This window comes from Mytilus californianus, unplaced genomic scaffold, assembly GCF_021869535.1.
Source record: "Mytilus californianus isolate M0D057914Y unplaced genomic scaffold, xbMytCali1.0.p SCAF_6, whole genome shotgun sequence".
Taxonomy (NCBI): domain Eukaryota; kingdom Metazoa; phylum Mollusca; class Bivalvia; order Mytilida; family Mytilidae; genus Mytilus; species Mytilus californianus.
In genome coordinates this window covers 66,582,410-66,605,376 of record NW_026262712.1, presented here as the reverse complement: position 1 = coordinate 66,605,376, position 22,967 = coordinate 66,582,410, and the positions used below count along the sequence as shown (strand labels likewise).

The 22,967-nt window shown below is 32.6% G+C and overlaps 1 protein-coding gene across 2 annotated transcripts; it reads right to left on the bottom strand.

The window, feature by feature from the left end:
- On the bottom strand, positions 1–22,967 carry LOC127706951 (ruvB-like 2). Of its 2 annotated transcripts, XR_007984668.1 has the most exons (16): positions 22,897–22,967; positions 19,106–19,160; positions 17,402–17,526; positions 16,652–16,724; positions 14,024–14,153; positions 12,797–12,863; positions 12,151–12,257; positions 11,602–11,695; positions 10,652–10,775; positions 8,915–9,009; positions 8,181–8,299; positions 5,617–5,736; positions 3,955–4,084; positions 3,568–3,682; positions 1,177–1,234; positions 1–194 (listed from the first exon to the last, which is right to left on the bottom strand). XR_007984668.1 is itself a non-coding variant. In XM_052211684.1 (15 exons), the coding sequence occupies exons 1-15, from the start codon at positions 22,903–22,905 to the stop codon at positions 163–165; spliced, it is 1,395 nt and encodes a 464-aa protein (XP_052067644.1). In that variant the 5' UTR covers positions 22,906–22,967; the 3' UTR covers positions 1–162. The 2 variants fall into 2 exon arrangements, 1 of the variants encoding a protein (XP_052067644.1); XM_052211684.1 differs by lacking the exon at positions 1,177–1,234.

Genomic DNA, 22,967 nt, shown 5'->3' with positions numbered 1-22,967 from the left:
TTGTAACAAAAAAGATGGTTTATTGATTATAAAGTTCGTTCATTGAAAATATTGTAACAAAAAAGATGGTTTTATTGATAATGAACAACACACGGCTATGTAACGATTGTGATGATTGGTCTTTCAACAGCAGCATAAAATGTTTTATAAGAACTTTGAACTTCAGCTAGTGTCCATTGTATCACCTGTGGCACCTACAAAATAAAGGTATATATTAGTAAAAAGAAAAGTAATTATCATAAAAAATTCTTTTAATTTATTATGGATTAATTGGACAGGCTGCAGACTGATTTCTATTAATTTCTAATGAAGTGAAATTTCCCAACAGAAATCAAGAGACTAGTTATCCTCTGTAATGTAGTCATATGCCCATGATGCCCGTCCCAAGTCAGGGTCTGGTCAAAAGTTGTCTTATGTAATATCTTTTAAATGTTTTTTTGGTTATTAGGAGAATTTGGTATTTTTATTCACCACTGTTTTAAAACTGAGGGCAATTAAGAACTTGACATACTGTATAGACACCTGGCTATTGTTAATGACTGTATTTTGACCTCTTGATGTCATTTGGCAATTTGTGTTGCTTGTTTTCTAACTCATTGACCTATACACCAATTCTTCTTTTATACATATTAGTTTGATGGAAACCTTTATCCTATGAATACAGCTGCATTTCAGAATCTGCATTTCTTTAGTTTTTTTTTTGTTTCCCATCATCCTCTATTTCAATTAACAAAGCTTGATCCACAAAATGTAGTGCCAGGTTTAAGTTATTTATGAAATAGATTATACTAATGGCAATAACCCACATAAAGAACAATCAAAGCACTGTCAATGCTGTGAACCAGCCAATCTTACTTGATCAGACCATAAAAAGCAGCATATCCTAGAGGTAAAACTATTACATTACATTAAATAATTTCTTATTCCAAATGGTTGTAGAAAGCTCCTTTTCAAGCATTGAAAGGAATTTACATGTGATTTTTTTTTTTAAATCTCTCTTCTTACTTTAAAGGTTAAGTAAGAAGTGTTCTAGCTAGGTTTTGAAAAGGGCCAGGTGCTTGATTGAAAAAAGAGCACTTTAGTAAGTAAACCTTTGATGTTTGACATTTTGCATGTATGTTACAAGTTACATACATGACCATATTATGACATGGAATTAAATATTTTAATACCTACATAACATGTACAAAGCAATCATCATGAATAAAACTTAAAAATAGATCGTCTTCTTAATCTAAAATTGAAAAAACAGTTGGCATGTACATATGTATTTAGCAACTGTGGCTTTCTAAAGTTTTGTCTAGCATTCCTGATGAAGTTTTTCTATAAAATTGTGTCTGCCTTGGTACCAGTAGATATGAATTAATCCCAGTTCAAACCTAATGAACTCAGCCATTGATTTTATATGTTCTATATAGCTTATTTCCATGCTAATATCCCTTTTGAGATTTTGTGTCTGGAGCTGTTTTCTGATTTGGCCACCCACAGAATCCCTTGTCATGACAACACAAAACCATCTGGAAAATTTTAATGAGTAATCACACCTTGATTCCGGGCATTTTAAACAGAGCCCTCATTTCATACACCTGAAGCAGGTAAGCACTGAAAAGGAGACACAAGTTTAACACCGCCACATTCTGTATGTGCCTGTCCCCAAGTCAGGAGCCTGTAATTCAGTGGTTGTCATTGGTTGCTGGATATCACATTTGTTTTGTACATTAATCCGGCCATTAGTTTTCTCATTTGAATTGCTTTACATTTGTCATTTAAAGGCCTTTTATAGCTTGCTATGCGGTATGGCTTTTGCTCATTGTTGCATGCCATACGGTGACCTATAGTTGCTAACCTTCTACATCATTTGGTCTCTGGTGGAGAGTTGTCTCACTGGCAATCATACCACATCTTCTTATCTTTATATCTTCCTTATTCTCTTTCTGTGGCTTATTTTGTTTAACCTATTTCTCTCATGGTAAAAATTACCTTTCTTATTTTGCCAATCATGCATGACTTCCTATGTGCTGTTGCATAAGTGCACACAGGCTCCCTTTGGGATAAAGCTGTACTGTTTTTTTAAAGCTTGGTTTACGTAAAGTACAGATATTTACATTTAAATGGAATACAAACAAAACATTCCATTTAAGAGATAATTTTTGTGTAAAAATATCAAAAATAGAAATTCTGCGGAAAACTGCTGGTCTTTGGCACCATAACCATTTGAAATCATAGATCAACTTCTGTTGTCAAACGTAAACATTATACATTTTTATGCCTTGTCTTAGCTTCAGAATTGAATAAAATTTGACAAAAAGATTTTTAGGTGAAAAATGTGAGTATTTTCTCTTCTATTGAAGAAATCCCATATCTTTGTCGCCACAGAGGAAAAGTAGTTCATCACTGACCAAACAATTAGCCAATTGTAAATTGACATTTTGGTATCACATTGCAGAATGGTCCAACCAAATAAATGCATTTGGGTATAACCTATTCATATCACATTCCGTTCAGTGTGATACAAGAAATAGATAACAAGCTTCAACCATAAGAAAACATACTAATAAAACTACCATGATTTTTTATCAACTAATAGACAAGTGTAAACGATATTTGATCATAAAATAATAAAGAGTACATCTTATACAATATAAAATTCTCATAGTGACAGTTCAGATTCAGAACCAAAACTAGTGCATATACTATTCTTCCTCCTATCAACTTTTTAAATCATCAAGAGTAATATTTTATTAACTTTGGTTTACAAAGGAACTATATGCAAGTATATTATTTTAACGTTTAGTCGCTGTTCAACTTCACTTTTTCATTACCTAAAGGCAAACTTTTAAAACATCTTTAAAAAAGTTTATGGTAGATGATCAAATTTGTGTTTTGTTATCTCTGGAAGTCCTTTAAATATTCATGATTGATAACATGCCTTAAGGCTTTAATTCAGAATTCTGCCCAATCTTAAAATTTGGAGTGATGACATAGAGCCAAGGCTAGCTCAAAAATTAAGTATTACAATTAAACAAAATGAGCATGTGGACTCAGCTCCACAATGGTGTAATGAGCATTTTAGTCCTTTGCCACTATTGTAAGAGTTTTTCTTCAGTCATTTACAAAAACATCAATATGCACAAATTTGGATGTGACAGAGTTTGTTATCCACATAAAGTCAATGGTTTATTCAGAGGATCTATTTCCTAATCCAATGAATTAACTTGCCACAAGATATGAATACACAATAAGAATATACCCTATAGGACACCATTCTCCACCTGCAGTCTCATTTCCATGAAATATTGTTTATAACCCTAACAAACAGTTCCCTTCACAATAAACATGCGTGCAAAGTTTCAAGTTGATGTGACCACAATCTATTCTAAACCAAAAACTTTAACCGGATACTGGACAGACAAACTGAAGCACAGACTGGAAAACATAATGCCCCTCTACTATCATAAACTGACCATAAAAACTTACATTAACATACATTTGTAATGATACAAGATTACAATACACCAAAATAAAAAGGAACTAAAAACCCCTTTTACACTGCTTTATGGTACATACCAAGTTCGTTAAACATAAACTCTTGTTGATATTCTTTTAAGAACTGTGTTGATCTTGATTCATCCAAAAACAATGAATATACTCTCTTTATATCATCTACTTCTACCTCTGTACCCTATAAAATAAAGTGTCAATATCCATATTATAATTATTACAAAAAATTGGGGGGAAAAATGAATACCACAATTTCATGTAAGATTTGTTTAGAGAAAAAGTCTGTATAACTGTTCGTTGCAGAGTGATCGAATGACGGATAAGGGTAACACTATATGGCCCGACCTAAGTTGGCAGGGCCATAAAAATTGTGTATTTCCTTTCTCAAAATATCTACTTGTTCATAATTTATAGCTCCACATAAATATTAATAATAATAAGGAAAAAACTTACTTTTCTCTTCCGTGATACTAGATTTGCGGCTGTTATTAACTGTATTGAATATCGTAATGATGTTTCCATTCCAATCCTGGTTAATACGGTCAATGCATCATCGGTCATCTCAACATCCTCTTCTTCACATCTGCAACAAATGTTTAAGATATAGGCTACTCCATTAAACTTATGGAACCAATCCATAGAAACAATTTGACCATTTCTCATGCATTTTTTTTTAGATAAATACTATATGCACCAATTTTCAGATGAATTTCTGATATTACACTTGGCATCCTTGTATGCTTACAGTGAAGATATTTTAGAATAAACAGGCCATCATAATACTTGACACTATCCAGGTTATATTTCAAAACGTGCTGTCAAAGTTCATTTATTAAGGATTATTCCTATTCTACTTTCAATTAAAAAATGCACTTTTTAAATGGCAACCACAAAATAATATATATGTATTCCTATTCTGCTTTTTGAACACTTTCAATTAAAACAAGAGTGCACAAGCTCTAATGTCTCGCCTGTTTTACAGACCATTGATTTTATGTTGAAAGTCTTAAAGATAAAGGTTTTACTACAAGTATCACATAAACTTAACATTCTTACAGATCCATGACAATGAGGTCAAGGTCAGATAAAAACTGTCACACAGACATGTACACCTTACAATTATTCCACACAAATAATATAGTTGACCCATTGCTTATGGTAATCAAAAAACAAACCAAAACACAAAAAACTTAATGTTAACCAATGAACCATGGAAATGAGGTCAAGGTCAGATGATACTGTCTAGACAGACATGTACACCTTACAATCATTCCATACACCAAATATAGTTGACCCATTGCTTACAGTACTTGAAAAACAGACAGAAACACAAAAACTTAACATTGACCAATGAACCATTAAAATGACGTCAAGGTCAGATGACACAAGCTAGACAGACATGTACACCTTACAATCATTCCATACACCAAATAAAGTTGCCCTATTGCTTACAGTACTTGAAAAACAGACCAAAAAATTAACAATGACCAATGAACCATGAAAATGAGGTCAAGGTCTCTGCCAGTGGGACATGTACCCCTTACAATCATTCCATACACCACACATAGTTGACCTGCTGCTTGTAGTATCTGAGTAACGGACCTAATCACGTAACTATAACCTTGATCACTGATCCATGAATTGAAGTCGAGGTCAGGTCAACCCTGTATGATGGACATGTAGACGTTGCAAGGAACCCATATACCAAATATAGTTATCCTATTACTCATAATAAGTGAGAAATTCACATGACAAAAAAACTGTAATTTTTTTTCAAGCAGTCACTGAACCATGAAAATAAGGTCAAAGACAATGGGAATATGACAGACGGAAACTTCGTAACATAAGGTATCTGCACACAAGGTATGTAGCATCCAGGTCTTCTACCTTCTGAAATGTAAAGCTTTACGCCGCCCCTGCCAGATAGTAATACCTATGTCTCGCATACTGCGACTTTCGTCACAGGAAAGACAAAAATGCACCTTTTTTTAATGACAACCACAATAAAAAAAATTTTTTTTTAAATACAATATCAAATACTTTACCTGCATGTCAATATCTTGTTTTGTTTATTTCCAGCGTATAAGAGTGGGAGGTATAATTGACAATCCTTACCTAATATTTAATATCTGTTTTATTTCTTTTTCGCTGTATGGTGTGGTAGATATAATTAACAGTCTATCCAACAGATCTATAGGTATACCATGAGGACTTTGATATTGGGTACCACGTATCCTGAAAACAAATAATGTCTTATTATTTTATTAAACATTTTATAAGAAAAAGCTAAATACTATAGATTTATAAGTAGATCCTCTGTCCTTCCACTGAACATTAAACAACATTGAAGTTTGATTACCCAGAAATTTAGTTAAACCCCACTGTATGTCTCCCTTTGACGAAGAGAGATATTATGTTTTACTAGTACTTCCTATTCTGCTGGTTCTCTTACAAACTTGTCCAGTCTAAAACTTTATATTCTAACATTGACTTATATTTGGTATATGGTGTATTACCAAGAGTATTACCATATCAACATGAATTTCATGACCTTGAACTTTGTCCTCGAGGTCAAAAGTAGAAATTCATTTTAATGTACAAATACAGTTTCCCCTAGTTTACCTGCCTGGGCAATAATATTAATTCTGCAAGAAGCTGTCACTGTTTTTCACATCATATCTGACATTGAGAATCAAGGTAATTTAGAACTGGTCCTATAGTACAGGTACTTGCTCATTGTTGACGTTTAGATAACAATTCTGGATACCTTGTATTAGGTTGCTCTAATAAATGTTACTCTTACATATCCTTCAACTCATAAAGTTTCATTTAAAACATTATTTTCAATCTTTTTTTTTTCTAATTTTGAAATCTGGATATTTTCCAAAACAATATGACAAACAAGAATGTGTCCATAGTACACGTATGCCCACTCACACTATCATTTTCTATGTTCAGTGGACCGTGAAATTGGGGTCAAAACTCTAATTTGGCATTAAAATTATAAAGATCATACCATAGGGAACATGTGTACTAAGTTTCAAGTTGATTGGACTTCAACTTCATCAATAAAAAGATCTTACAAATCTATTGCGCAATACTGTGCAATTGAAGATTTCTTCTTGAAACTTTTCAAAAATTCGAAATTTGAAAAATTTTGAAAAAAAATATGAATCCCTTAAAAAAAGTGGAACCCCTCCCCCAACTTTTTGAAACCCCCCTTGGAGCAATAACCCAAAAACTCAATCCCAGCATTCCTTTGTAGTATGGAACATTGTAGTACAATTTGAGAGAGATCAATACACTTAAACACAAGTTATTGTCTGGAAACTTGAAAAATGCTTGTTTTTGGCCCTTTTTTGACCCTAATTCCTACATGTTTGGGGCAATTAACCCCAAACTCAATCACAGCCTTCCCTTTGTTATATGGAACCTTGTGGTACAATGTCAGAGAGATCCATACACTTACACACAAGTTATTGTCTGGAAACTAGAAAAAATTCGTAAGGGTTCCGCGGAACCCAGTGTCGCGCCTACTTTTGCTGTTAATCGCAGGCTCAACAAAAATGAGATGAGGAAAAAATTTGATAAAAATATTGCTCTCGATACAATTTTTTTATTGTAAGAAGCTTCTGTCCAAGTTTGGTAAAAATCCAGGATAGTTTATGAATCTAATAAATGTTTTAAAAACTTTAACTGAAGACTGTATGTAATGTTAACTGGAAGAAAAACTAAGTCCATTTATAAGTAATATACGGAAAAAAGGGAATTTTTTTTTACAAAATTTCCTTCTAGATACTAGCTTTTGATCATAAATCAGCTTCTGTCCATGTTTGGTACAAATCCAGGATAGTTTAAGAAAGTTATTAAAATTTTAAAAACTTTAACCACAGAGTGAATGTAATGTTTCCTGGCAGAAAAGCTAAGTCCATTTATAAGAAAAATACGGAAAAACAGGATTTTTTTTTTTAAATTTACTTCTGGATACTATCTTATGATCATAAACAAGCTTCTGTCTAAGTTTGGTAGAAATCCAGGATAGTTTGAGAAAGTTATTAAAATTTTAAAAACTTTAACCACAGAGTGAATGTAATGTTTCCTGGCAGAAAAACTAAGTCCATTTATAAATAAAATACGGAAAAACAGGAATTTTTTTTACAAAATTTACTTCTGGATACTATCTTATGATGATAAACAAGCTTCTGTCCAAGTTTGGTAGAAATCCAGGATAGTTTAAGTTATTAAAATTTCAAAAACTTTAACCACAGAGTGAATATTTGTGGACGCCGCCGCCGCCGACGGAATGTAGGATCGCTATGTCTCGCTTTTTCGACAAAAGTCGAAGGCTCGACAAAAATGCTTGTTTTTGGCCCTTAATTCCCAAACTGTTGGCCCCATATCCCCTAAAATGAATCCCAACCTTTTACTTGTGGTATTAAACATTGTGGTACAATTTCGGAGCAATCGAAATACTTATACACAAGTTATTATCCTTAAACTAGAAAAATGCTTGTTTTTTTTGCAGTCGTATAAAAACTACCTTGACCAAAAACGTTAACCTGAAGCGGGACAGATGGACAGATGGACGAACGGATGCACAGACCGAAAAACATAATGCCCCTAGGTGGGGCATAAAAACATTATTCAGAAGACTTTGGACATAATCACTACTAACTTACCGTGTAATTCCTCTGTTTGTAGCCATAATTAAAATTGGTGACATATCACTTTCTAATGCTCTATTCAGGAATGAAAAACATTCAATATCTAACATATGTACTTCATCAATAAATAACACCTGAAAAGAAAAAAATGCACATGCTCTAATCATTTTTTTTTACAAGCTCTCATCAAGTCATTTCATGTTGCTGAGGGACCTAAATTTTTTAACATCTGTAGTAAAATGAAATCCAATAGAACATCATAAGTGGGTCACCCAAAACTTTTATTCATATTTTACTATAAATTTTTTATTTTACTATTATTTATAACTGTAGTAAGAGCAGCAATAATGGACATATATCATTCATTCTTTCCTTTTAAAATATCAGCCACATTGGATGACCTACACAATATTTTAATCAAATTTGAAATGTTGATACTTTTTTAGGCTTTGTGTGTGTGTGTGTAGGTCTAGTGGAGTAGAGGTAGTAATGTTCAAAGGAGTTTACAAATCAAAGATGACATGTAAATGCTCCCTTGTTCCATTAACCGAAGGTATAATATATGATTGGTTAATAGAACAAGGGAGCTTTGCTTTTATATGTCATACTGATTATAAGATTTGTAGTTTTGTTTCCCTACCAACACAGATTCTACTGTATTATTTAAAAATTGTGTTTCGATTCTCTTTTTAAAACCATCCAATTATATCATTTCATAGGGTAAATAAAAGAGGCATAATTAAACCTACACCAGGTACAATCTCTGCTTTGCCCTCTTCCCGCCATTCTGCAACTTTTGAATTGATTTGTTCTCGAACTTCACTTTTTATTTCTCCAGTGTCTCCTGTAAATACATCACATATGATGAGTTCTACACTTCCTTAAACAAGTGAATCTGTGAGCTACTGCTCACTAATTATACCCCCCCGCTAAAAGTATAAGATAAACAGGAAGTTGTTGAGTGATGAATCTGAAAAGCATCACACGGTATAGCTGACTCATATTAACCCTGAAACCAAATTTCAGAAATCCTTGTAATGAAGTTCCTGAGAATGATGCGACGAAAAATATTCATGGGACGGACGGACTGACAGACAGAGGTAAAACAGTATACCCCCACTTTTTTTAAAGCGGGGGTATAATAAATAATGCTGAATTCAGATTATTGTGAATTCAGAAACTGTTGTGAGCACTTATCATTGAGATTCAAGAACCCCAGCAAATATGCATTCTTAAATTTTTTGCCATTACCCAGACCCCCAGTTTTTTATATTGAGTTTTGTTAGTCGTAGGTCAAAGTTATTCACAAACATTTTGTATTGAATCATTGATCAAATGACTTACAATTCTATTTCTGTATTAATTAAATGAAAGAGAATACTTATTTCTCGACCTGTAATACATGTAATGGGGATATAGAAATGACAAACAGAATTTCAAAGATTTATATTTAATGCTAACTTTGGAGATCTAGCAATTTGTCTGAACACTTGTCATGTGAATGATAATTTCTAATTACTACATGTTTAAAAAAAAAAAAGATCACAAGAACCTTAAATCACCAAGTTATCATCTTAAAACTTAGACATTTTCTCTCCTTGTCACAATCCTAAAAATCTTTCAACATATAAAGCCATACATATAATTTTTCTGATAAAAATGGGGGAAGCACTTTTTTCTCTCTCTCTGAATTTATATATTAATGTAGAGCAGCCTAAAATATGCAGGGGAAAACCATGTTAATTTCGAATTGGAATGAGCAATTACTGCTTATAACTGAAAATTTCTGTCAAGAGTAGATTAAAAATGAGAGAGAAAATCAAGAAAAAATAAGAGGGGATAAATTGGAATTTAATATGAAATAAAGAGTTGCGCCATGAGCGTATGATACACCCGTCGCTTTTTCAAAGAATAAAGTTCCATAACTCCTCAATGTCATAATTATCAGAAATTTATATACAGCCGATTTCAATGAGTGTGTAGGTAAAGGTAATATCTTTGGTTAGCTTGCTTGTTAGCTGAACCATGAAGTCATTATTAGGTCTGGTATACTACCCTCCTTGAGAAGTAGACTAGTACAACAGACAGATAGATTGGTTATCTGTTGGACTAGTCTACTCTTAAGGGAGGGTAGTTTACCTAACCTAGTAATGACTTCACGGTTCAGCTAGCAAGCAAGCTAACCAAAGATATTACCTTTGCCTACACACTCATTGAAATCGGCTGTAAAACTAAAGGGAGGTTATTTTAATAGATATAAACCAGTCACCAAAGTTTCATGAAAACTGCTCAAAGCATTTTTGAGTTATTGTCCGAAAACTGGAAAATCCCCCTTTTTTGATGAATAAAAAAACTGTGAGTCAGAACCAAAAAAATTTATTTGGTCACTTTGGTGTGACTGCAAAATCAATACATTTTATAATCAATTCAATCTGGTTATATCAAATAAATTGTTAAGTTGCAATGTAAGCTTTGCCAAATTTTACCTGAAAACAGTGCTAAGAATCCCTGTGTTCGACTGTTGATAACATCAATCTCATGCAAAGTCACTGTATGTACAACCTCTTTCCTCTTCTGTAATTCACCCTCAGGACATTGTACAAACTTTGTCTGTAAAAAATATAACATATACGTTTTCAAATAATTAATGTCATCAAAATTTGGTAGGTATATTTTTGGAAAACTTCCTACCATGATTTTATGACTACTGTGGTATTACAGACTTCTCTTCATTCTTGATATCCTTAACATAACAGCATATTTTCTTTACATAATGGAATCTAAATAAGTACACTGAAAATACTGGCTATTGAAAGATATCTGTGATATGAAGAAAATGGATTATCATGTTTATCAAAACTTAAAAACAATGATGCTTGTGTAGAACAAGTATCCGGGTTATAAATGTTCACTAAATGTTAATAAAATGGTAAAATTGCTGTTCTAAATATCTCTTTAAAGGCCACAGTTTTATGTAAAGAAAAATCCTTTCAAATATTGAATGCTTTTATTCAATTTTTTTGTTCAACACATGCCAATTCAGACAAATATTATTTCATAGTTGAAGGGTTGACAAATTGGGGTATGCAATTTCTTAAAACTATAATTTTTCAAACTAGTTTTTCATGTCCAATAAAATATCAAATTTTCTTTAGTTTTGAAAATTTCTTGATCATTTTTACCAGAAGTTACTTGTTTTGCTACAATTATGAGCCTTTATCTATATCTTCTGCAAACCATGTCATTTCCTTAAAATATGCCAACACAAAACCATTAACAGTGCTAGATTATTACGCAAAGTCTATTTTTTTTTATAGCTTAATACTTTGTATTGATATAAAGTATTGGGATTCTTTGTGCTAGTAAATACTAAATGTCAATCATCCTCCTAGTTAATACCACATCTAGCAAAGTAAAGTTCAAACTGTATACCAACCTGTGCACCCATAGCATCATAATCTCTGGCTCTTGTGAAGGAACGACCAAGTTTTGTAATTTTCCCTGTGGCTTTATCTATTGTGATGATATCCCTATTAAACAAACATTTTCTTCAATGTGAAAACAGAAATATCTACAAGAACTTACAGTAATATACCATAAGGAAAATTGAATATTATATATAAAAGTAAGATGATGTGGTATGATTGCCAATGAGACAACTCTCAACCCAAGACAAAATGGTGTAGAAGTCACGGTATGGCCTTCATCAATGAGCAATACCCATACTGATAGTGATGCATATTAATAACAGTGACCTATAGTAGCTTACATCCACATCATTTGGTTATTGGTCAATAGTTGTCTCATTGGTAATTATACCACATATTATTATTCATATATTGACAAATAAAAAATGTCTATCGTGCAAATTCAGATTCTAATGTGTATATTTTTCGTTTTAATCAACAAGCGACAATAATGTGAGGTTAATGTGATTTCAATACATGTTGTAGTAGAATAAATCCAAAATATCAATAATATTAACCCAGCTGATACTTTTTCTTTTGTAAGAGATTCAATCATTTTCTGTCCAAGATCATATATTGTTTCCATTTCTGTTGTTTTTAAGGTTAACTTTCCAACTTTTGCTCCCTACAAGAAAAAAACAGTTTAGTATTTCCTTTTTGAGGATAATAGAAAAGCAAATACAGGTAAAAAATAAAGAATCTATCAAAGTGTATACACATTAGCACAATAAAACTTGCTATGTATTCAGCTTCAGTTATCTCACATAAACAGAGAAACAACAACTGTCCATTTGGTCCTTTGATCAGAAAAAATTAAAACCTGACTGAGTAGCCCAACTTTTCATCCATGTACCTCTATCATATTTATTATTCTCTGTTCAAAAAGGGTTTAGTTCTTAATAATCAGAATCAAGAACTAAAAACCTGTTGTATGGTATATCATAATACTCAATTTAAAGCAAAATTGTAGAAAAAAATGGCATGTCTTACTAGAGACAGACTGCTTCCAACATAAATATCCCATTAAACTTTGTTACAAGAGATATTACGATGATCACCTCAGCATGTGTGAGGTATTATTATAAGTTTTTGAAAAGGAAATGGAATAAAATTGCAGAATTTTTATGCAGCTTTATATACAGAATAGTATATGTATATACTAACTGTTCCTGTAGCAGGTCTGTCTATTTGTATTTCCACAACTTCTCCTTCAATAATTTCTGTTTCTTCCCTGAAAAAAAAAACCCATATTTAAATCCATAGTTAATAAGCAGTTTAAATTACTTGTTTACATATACTTATTCAATTTTTCCCATTTCATTTATCTCCCCTACATATCTAACTTTTTCATTTAATAAACTGTGAAGTTTTTAAGCTTTTATAAATTTGATTATAGATCTTAAACTTATTTCTTTAATATCAAACTGTTATCAAAATATTACCTGTTTTGTTTATAGAAAGCATTGAGAAATTTCTTATCGTTAATATTTTAAAAATTAAAAAATAGGTGAAAATTAATGTAGCATATCAATGTAGTTGTAACTTGGATTGCAAAATAAATGGTAATTATGAACAGTGAAATCTTAAAATTAGACAAAGGAATTCAATTTATGAGCAGGACATTTCTTTAAATGAAGACATTAATATCTTTTAAAATTATTCTTTTTATTTTTAATCAAATCCTTTTTTCTAAAGAGATTTTTTTTAGGGGAGACAACTCAGATAATTTTAAATCATAAGAGAACAGTTAATGAATTCTACTTTGTTATATAGCAAGACAAAGCGTACAGTGTTTTTCTTCCTCAAATTATTAAATGCTATATTGTATTTCATATTCCAATTACAAAGTTTTCTCTTTGGTCACATAATAATGGTGTTTCCCTGTATAATCCTTACACAATATGAGAATGTTGCACAACCTGCAGTTTGAAAACAAACTTACTGATATAAACTACATTTTGACAAAGTATAAAAAAATATCTCAATTTATCATTGGGATTTCCTTAAATTCTACAAGTGTAAAATGTTATCAAAATTCTAAACATGAGTTAATTTTGCAAATCCTTATCCTGTTAAAATGTTTGCAATACTAAAAACATTGAATACATTTTGAATTTACAGTTTTTTTGATTTTAATATCTTAAAAGATATAATTCTAAGAATGTTTTGGTCCTGTCAGTTACTCATTTTTGACTTTTAAAATTTGACTTGTTCTACCTAAAGCACAGAAATTGGCTGTGAATAAAACAATGAATAAACAAGTTCCGATTACTTTAAAATTTCATTTTGTATTTTTGATACTGGCTCAAAATAATGATTGATGTTGTGAACAATGCCTTATTCAGAACAATCAATTTAATAAACTATTCATTTGTCTCTACATAGACTTACTTAATTCGGACTCCTATAGACTTTCTGAAAGCCTGTGTAAGAGCTTCTGTTTTACTCATTTCAAGGGAGAATATTTCACTACCAGCAATACTAGTAAATGGAGTATCTGTTCCAAGTGCTTGAGCCATTCCTGAAATAATGTAAATATAAACATATAATTATACACATGAACAGGTTACGATCTATTCCATTAAAGCATAATTGGTTCAGATGTGCAAGCGTCTACATGTTTCTACAGATAACTAATACTTTTCAACAATGTCTTCTTTGGGAATTGTATGACAATTTTTTATATGAATTTATGGATTAATGCATGTAATAATTGAATGATGTATAAAGACACTTGCCCTTTACAACCACCACTGCTAAACTGTTGACCAAATATGAATCTGTTTAATAGTACTGGAGACATTTGTGACAATTTTTTTTAAAGTCCATTCAACATATTGTAAAATTTTCAAAGTTCAGGCAGACATAGCTTTGAAAAGTGCTTACACATTAAACTCATCAACTTCAATGATAATAAAACAATTACAAACGAAAGTGAACCAACGCCTGGTGAGTCTGTAGTGAGTTAGAGTCCCTGAAGTGGATACCTCGGGTATGCAGGGTCGTTATGATGAAACACAATAATGTAGAAAGTCTTATAACAACAACACTGGAGGGACTGCTGCAGAAAATTTATTGATCGACATGTTTCGGTGCCTAGGGCACCGTCATCAGGATACAAATAATACATTGAACATACTTAAGTGTACAATCGGGTTGTCTTGTGACAACGTCATAGTATAGTAGTTGTTATGAAAGGGAAGTAATAGTGAAAGTATTAATAGAAAATGTATATAAATAGATTGTCAACATGAAAATGAAAGTAAATTAAAATTGTTTGTATATCAACTCTGTGTTATTATTGTCTCAGCTAAAAATGTTATAAATAGAATGTACAAACACATGTCTGTCCCATAGTTCTTCCGGTAGCTCATCTAAACATATGGTTTCATCACTGCTGCTTGTTGTCAGGTCTATGTAGTCTTCCTGAGTAAGGTCCATGACATAACCGTAATCGTTTGTTATGTATTGCGGAGTGTTATTTAAAGAAGAGTCGGAATCCGACAGGTACAGGTCTTGTTCCAAATCACTTGTTGAGGGTTTTTTCGGTTTTGAGGTGGATGATTGGTGATACTCATACGGTGATTTAGCTGGTATTGTCCTGAATGTAGGTGTTTTCCCGTTCCATTCTTTATTCTGTACGGCTTCAAATGGTGGTCTCCATTTTTCTATTGCTTTGGCCATTTCACGAGGATTTTGTTGGAAGCTATTATAATCTTCTCTGGCTTTATCTGGGTGTTTTGATTTAAGGTGTGTTACGGCATTTGATTTTCTAGTGAAGGTTGCAACACAATGTTTGCATTCAAACATTGTTGCGACTGGTTCGTGGCGTTCCTTATGGTGTCTTCGTAAAGTAGAAATACTGCAGAAAGTTTTCGGGCATTTTTTGCAATTAAATCGTCTTGTGAAAGTTCCTGTAGTTTCTTTTCTTTTGGTAATCTTCGTATTAGCCATATCGTCTGTTAAGGCCCCAGGGTTCGGTGCTTCCAAATTTATGTATAAGAGCTTCTTCCGTTCTTAGTCTGACGTTTATGTTTTGTTCTGTGGTTGTTATGCCTGTTATGGTGACGTCGTGTTTATTGTGACCATTTGAGGTGAAGTGTTTCGAGACTGGTTTTGTATTATTCTCAGTGTTGATGTCCTGTAGATGTCCCCTGAATCTTTCTTTTAGGCTATTTCCCGTTTGACCAATGTATTGTTTTTTGCATTGTTTGCATTCTATTAAATACACCACACTTTCTGTGTTGCATGTAATTTCGTGTTTAATATCTATTTGGTAACTGTTTACGGTACTTTTTGCACTTTCTGCGGTTTTCATTAATCTACAGAGATAGCAATTCTTTCCGCAAGGGTGGCTACCCTTACGGGTTTGTTTGCGTACAATTTCGGTTTTTACTAGTATTTGTTTGATTGATAAGGCTCGTCTATATGAAACAATGAGTTTTTGTTTCGCGAGGGTTTGAGTTTCAGGAGTTCTTTTGAGGATATCTTTCCTCTGGTTGATGGTTCCGTTAAGATTTTTTATTTTTGGATGGTAGTTGATTACTAATGGAATCATATCTGGCTTCACGGGTTGGTCAGTTTCCTTTGGTTTTAACAAATCATTTCGATTTAACGACTTTGCTTTTGAAATTGCAGAATCGACAACCTGTCGGGGATAACCCCGAGTCAGGAGATGTTCTTTCAGACGGTTTGTGTGAAATTCGAAATCATTGATTTCTGTACAAATTCGTCTTATTCTCAGTGCTTGACTGAATGGAATACTTTCTTTTTGGTGTTTCGGGTGGCATGAGTTGTAATGTAAGAAGAGGTGCGCATCTGTTGGTTTTGTGTATAGAGTTGTGTGGAGTTTTCCTTGGTTATTAACTACCGTTGTATCTAGGAAATCGACCTTTTCTGTACTTATGTGGCTTGTGAATTTTATACTAGGATGGAATTGGTTGAGGGCACTGATGAATGATAATAAAAGTTTAACAAATTCTCCTCTAAAATCTTCTTTTGTGAACTAATAATACCAACCCATAGCTATGGCTGTCTTGCCTGTACCAGGATGACCAGCTATCAGTATGGCACGTCCTGCTATTTTGCCCTCCTACAAATATAAAAATATTGTTAATTGTGGCGTATTCATAAACATGTTTTCCTGTTGAGACTGTAAGAACACTATGGATGTATCTTAAAAACATTGATGAACTCCACTCAACAGCAATAATGATTTTAGAAAATGATCAACATAGACAGCAATAATGAAATATTTATTTATTACAATGAGGTTACAAGAAATAGACTTAAATGTAAAATTAATCAAAGTCAAACAACAATAAAATGTATGTTATGGTGACTTAAAATAAATTTGCAGTGCTTTCCATAAACTTTTAAGTAGTAGGCTTATTTCATTAACAAAGACAGGACAGGCTGGGCAGCATCAATAGGTAATTTTTTATTTATAACTTTTAAAACAAAAAAAATAATCAAGAATTAAATGGCTATTTAGCTGTCTACCAGCTTTTGAGGGAAATACTCAAGTTCAACAGTATTGTGCTTAGAAGTGATTTGTAATAGTAAAACACTAATAAATTACAGTCACTCAACTATAAAATATAGACAACAAAAAATGAGTTGATTACAGGAGTCAAATATCAGAGATATACTATCAAATATGGACTTAATCTAAAACTTATTCATTGTCGTTCAAGTTTGGTTCATGTTTTCTACTGAAAAAAAGGACTCTTCTTTCACTACTTCATGTTTATTTCTTGAAAAAGTTACCTTAATTATTTCCAAAATAACACCAGCAGCTCTTCTGGCATCAACTTGTCCAACCATTCCCTGGGACACATTTCTGGCTTCAAGTGCATCATCTAAACCAAGTCCTCTGATGTGTGAATGTGCTCCTACATTGAAGTAGATAAAAATAAAATAATAACATCTAAAAAATGAACATACATGACATAATGAAGTCTGTACCTGTGCCCACATTCTTTGTTGGCCTATCTACATAAATACCAATTGGCTAATTGTTCTGCTGAATTTTCTTGTGTTAACTTAAATGATCTTTTTGTATTACTTTTTTCTGTGTTATAAATTCATATACCAATGGACAATACATGTTTAATCCTAAAATTTTGATTACAAACAACAATGTCATCATGGTCATAATATAAACTGTTAACACAGAGATATGTCTCGTCTTTTTGTGTAATTTTGATAATGCAAATGTTGAAATTTAAGTAGCAATACTTTCACATGTACAATGTAAGTTATGCAAATATTCAAAGTCAATGAACCATGACTGAAGGTACATGGCTAAACAATCTCCATGGAAATGAGATGGGCCAATGCTAATACATCTGCATACCAAATACCATTGACTTATTAAATCTTTCCCTTTAAACAAACCTAAACACAAACAATATCTTGTAAACTATGTAAAAGTTTCAAAGTCAATGAACCATGATGAGGGGTGGGGCTATATAATCTCCATGGAAACGAGACTTGCAAATGCCAATAAATTTGCATACCAAATTTCATTGACATAACATTTGCTGTTCATCTTAAACTGAACTAATCACAAACTAATACATGTAAACTAAGCAAAAAGTTTCAAGGTCAATAGACCATGACTGAGGGGGTGGGGCCAAATATTCTCCATTGAAATGAGATGTGCTAATGCTTATACAACTGAACACCAATTAATATTGGCCTATCACTAATGGTTCCCCATGAACTGACCTAATCACAAACTAATACATGTAAACTAAGCAAAAGTTTCAAAGTCAATAGACCATGACTGAGGGGACAGAGCCAAATAATCTCCATGAAAATGAGATATGCAAATGCTTATACAACTGCATACCAAATATCATTGACCTGCCACTTGTGGTTACCCATAAACTGACCTATTCACAAACTAATACATGTAAACTAAGTAAAAGTTTCAAAGTCAATAGACCATGACTGAGGGGGCAGGGCCAAATAATCTCCATGGAAATGAGATGTGCCAATACTAATACAACTGCATACCAAATATCATTGACCTACCACTAGGGTTCACTATAAACGAGACCTAATCACAAACTAATATATTGTTGCCGCCACTGCTGCCACCGAAACAGCATAACCAGTGTCTCGCTTTTTGACTCCATCAAGGCGAGACGAAAAACAAATACTTGGTTAGAGACCCATCGTTATGTCATTTATGCATATTGCTGATTCAAATGTATAATAAAATTTAAATCTCACTTTTTTTGTGGGGAAATGTCCATCTTTGAAAATCTTATGCATAACAAAAAAATATATGCAGATAAATAAAAATCAAAATACTCTATTTTTTGAGAGACTGAAACCCAAAACAAACATACTTTAAACTTTAAATCTGTGTAAAACAAATGCATGATTATAAGATTCTGAAGAGCAAAACAAATGTTTGGCCTTAAATTTGGAATTAACAAACATGACCTATTCCTAGTTTACCTATTCTTTCTATCCTTGTCACCTCTCTCACTTCTTTAACTGATTCTGCTGTTGGCTGCAACAAAAATATATAACAACTTATTATGCAATACAATACATCAGGGCTTCCAAAATTATTTTTAGCCAGCCGGACATTTTATAAATTATCCCGATTTTAATCCCTTAAGACTAAATAAACATAAGGCAATTATGGTAATCAATTGCCGAGTTGGACATCCCAATGATTGACATTAAAAAAAACGATATTAAACTTTCTTTGATTCAAATTCGAAGTTCTGACGTAAACTGTTAAATTGGCAGTGCATCATTCGAAGTGTGCAACATCAGCGTACTTATATCTGCCTTAGACTCGTTATTTGTGCAAAATAATGTTGTCAAAAACTTTACTTTCGTTTTTAAACCGGATGTTATCTTGACAATGGTAAAACATGGACCAGAGACGGATACGTAAATTCCGTGTACGTTTGCAAAGCATGAATGAGTGTAAGTAGCTCTTTCTACGTTATTTCTTCAAGAAAATATTCGAAATAAACATGAGATAAAGGTATCAATGACAATTTAAGCATTTTTTGCAGAAATTAGGAACTGCATAATTAAATTTCACACCTGTGCACATGCGCACACGTGTACTAGTTCAAACATGTCTCTGGTTCAAACAACGTGGTTATGACGATTTTTCATTTTCACCTTTTTAATTTTTTCATCAAATCATATTTGTAAACGTATTTCTGATAATTTAAATCTTTTTGACTAAATTAATTAGATGCAAACCGCTGAAATGTAAGAAAATAACTTTGAATAGACCGATCAATGTCCGGTTCAAAATAGTTTACCTGTCACCTGAACAGGTAAATTTCAGCTGTTCGACAACTAATTAGCCTTGATTAAAATGAAAAGGTATTAAAGTAGGGGTTGTTTTGATAGTACTTAATGATCATGTCACTTTTATGACCGGAAATGTGTGGCTGTTAAAGGCAAAAGGTTGGGTCAAAAAGATTGCGAATTATGTTAAAATGACCGTATTTTAAGAAAGCCTTGAAAACTAAAAAGTAGATGTCCGTTTCATGCTTTGCCCAGCCGGACTTTTACCGGACATTATACAAATGTCCGGAATATATGACCGTTTTGGAAGCCTTGCAATACATATTACTTCTGATCTTGTTAAAATTTTCAAAATTTCAAATTAACATGTCATTCATTGAGGTTTGGAGGCAGTCAAGTTGAACATCTCTGAACTTTAAATCCCAATACAGATTACAGGCAACAGTTCAAGTTTTAAGTTAATAATAAGTGAGGACCAAAGGGAATATTAACTGACAGTCCATTTTAATTTAAATTTGAATTTATAGAAAAATATTACATAAGTTTGTGGGAATTTGGAAACATGCTGCTTTGAATCTAAACAAACATGACAAATGCACTATTAAATGGTCTACCTTTACATAATTATGACCTTAGTTTCATATTGTTACACAAGGAACTTGCATAAAAAAGAAACATTTTTTGTTTGTTCTGAAGTTCAACATGTTTAAATTTGATTGAAATGAGCAAATACAAATCACATCCCTTAATTAGTTTTTATTATCAATTTCACCTTGTTTGGACAATAAACAATCAAGTTTTCAGCCTTTATAAAGAATTTTGGGGGCATTGAGGAGATTAGAGATACTGTGTCTTTTTCATTCTGCATTTAAGGTTGTTCCCCTATTCCACTGATAGAGATCAAGGTCATGTCACATGTACTTGAGTTGTTATTCAATATAAAATTATATCCAACTTTTATACTGATGTGCATGTGCTAAATGTAAAAGTTTTTTCCTATATTGCTCACAAAAAGAAGCAATCTTCAGGGTAAATTTTTGTATTATGTTCTAACAGTGCTTTCAGTTTTGTAAATACATGTATATGTCAAGACCGGTTGGGGCAACAAATATTTCAAAAGTGTGCGAGATTTTCCATATTTTGTCAGTTTTAGTTGATAAAACTGATGTTTTGAACAGATATATCATGTTAAGGAGGGGTATTTGCGAAAAATACCAGTCAAGAGAATGTTTAATTTCGCAAGCCGTAAGGCGAGGGAAATTCATTCTCAAGACTGGTATTTTTCGCAAATACCCCTGAAGAACATGCTATATCTGTTTAATTACACCGAATGTTAACGTACAAAATGCATTGATGATCGTGACGTTACAAGCGTCCAGTCGGATAGAGTATTTTTTGGCAAATACCACGGCAGAGAGGGTAAAAAAGGCATATCCTTTTTGCATATACCCCGGCACTGTTTAAAAATGAACGATATTCATTTGATAAAAGTAAATTGGTGAAAAATACACTGGCTATCAACCAATCAAAACCCAGGATTCTTACATAAGGTGTAATTAGTTGGAAAAAGACAACTGTATGTTATCAATAATCAACTTCTATGGCAGTCTGTGTCAAACTGCTTGAGTTTCCGTCTGACATTCCTTCCAACAGTCATGTCATATACATGTACATATACCTCTTACCCATAAGATTTTTGTAGGACCGAAATTTTTTTGTCTGGCTAAATTGAACTTTCTATTTCAGAACTGTTCTAGCAAAACTTTCCATGTTACAGCTTTGAATTGTAAATAATTTGTTCAATAGTATATTTAGCCCTATTCTACCATATCGATTCCCTAACTATTTCATAAAATGACCTAACAATAGGCCCTTTCATGGTTATTGCAGCCATGTTGGATAGAGGGCAGATTTTCATAATGGAGTTAAAAACAGTTTGAAAAATACAGGAACACATCATTGAAACAGAACAGTTGCTTGGAAACATGCATAGGATTTCCTGCACTTTCATACTATTTCCCCCTCTATCAAAAAAATCTGCTCCCTATTCAATATAGCTGCATTAACCGTGAAGGGGCCTATTGGAATTTTATATACTAATGATAACCTTTAGCTACTGCCATCTTGACTCAAAACCAGATGTATAATGAAAAAAATACAATTGCTGGTGAAATAAGATTTTCCAGACTCATGCAAGCAATGGAATAACCCTACCCGGAAACTTAGAATTTTACCAGTATTGAGGGTTTAATTACTGCTATTAAACTTGTTAAAGTACAGTGAAATATATATTGTGTCAAAATCGTCCAGCGTTTGGCACCGACTGCTATGGTTAATGTGCTCTTGTTTATAGGCGACTTTCCCGTACCAGGAAGAAGAAATGCCAATTTCTAGTGACATGGGAAATGCTAGCATTGTCAATAGAAAAATTCAAGATGAAATAGTGGATAATGAAGTTTGAATAATTAATCAATGTGTATTGTTGATGCTGGTAGCTTTTCAGACTATTCATTTTACACCGTTTTGCTATGCAATAGCGAATTTATGAATGTACCATGGGCTAGAGGCCTGTTTTTTTGTACAGTAAAATTGATTAGATAATTTTTCTATTCATTTTTGAACTAAAAAATATTTGGAAAAGGCTACATTTTTTTACAAAAGGATATTGCAATTACACGTCCTCTTAGACATATCTATTTGGTTATCTTTGAAAATGACTTTTTCAGCAAATGTTTGGTAATTACTCAAGCTAATACTTGTTTTCTTTCACTTTTCGCTTTTTGTTTTTGTTGACAACAAACACGTGGGAGCCGTCACCTCATCGATTGGGAAAGAAAAGAAACTTTCAATGTTAATACACATCTAGGCGTCTAGTTTAAGAATTTCTGAATCTTTCTTTGTATTAATCATGCTGTGTTTACAGTAAAAAGGAGTTGATTTATCTCGAAAAAAAGAAAAATGCGACTTACGACTGCCATTGCCGGTGTTTGTAGCGCCCTCTATAGAAGTACAATAATCTTCTGAGTCGACAAGAATATTC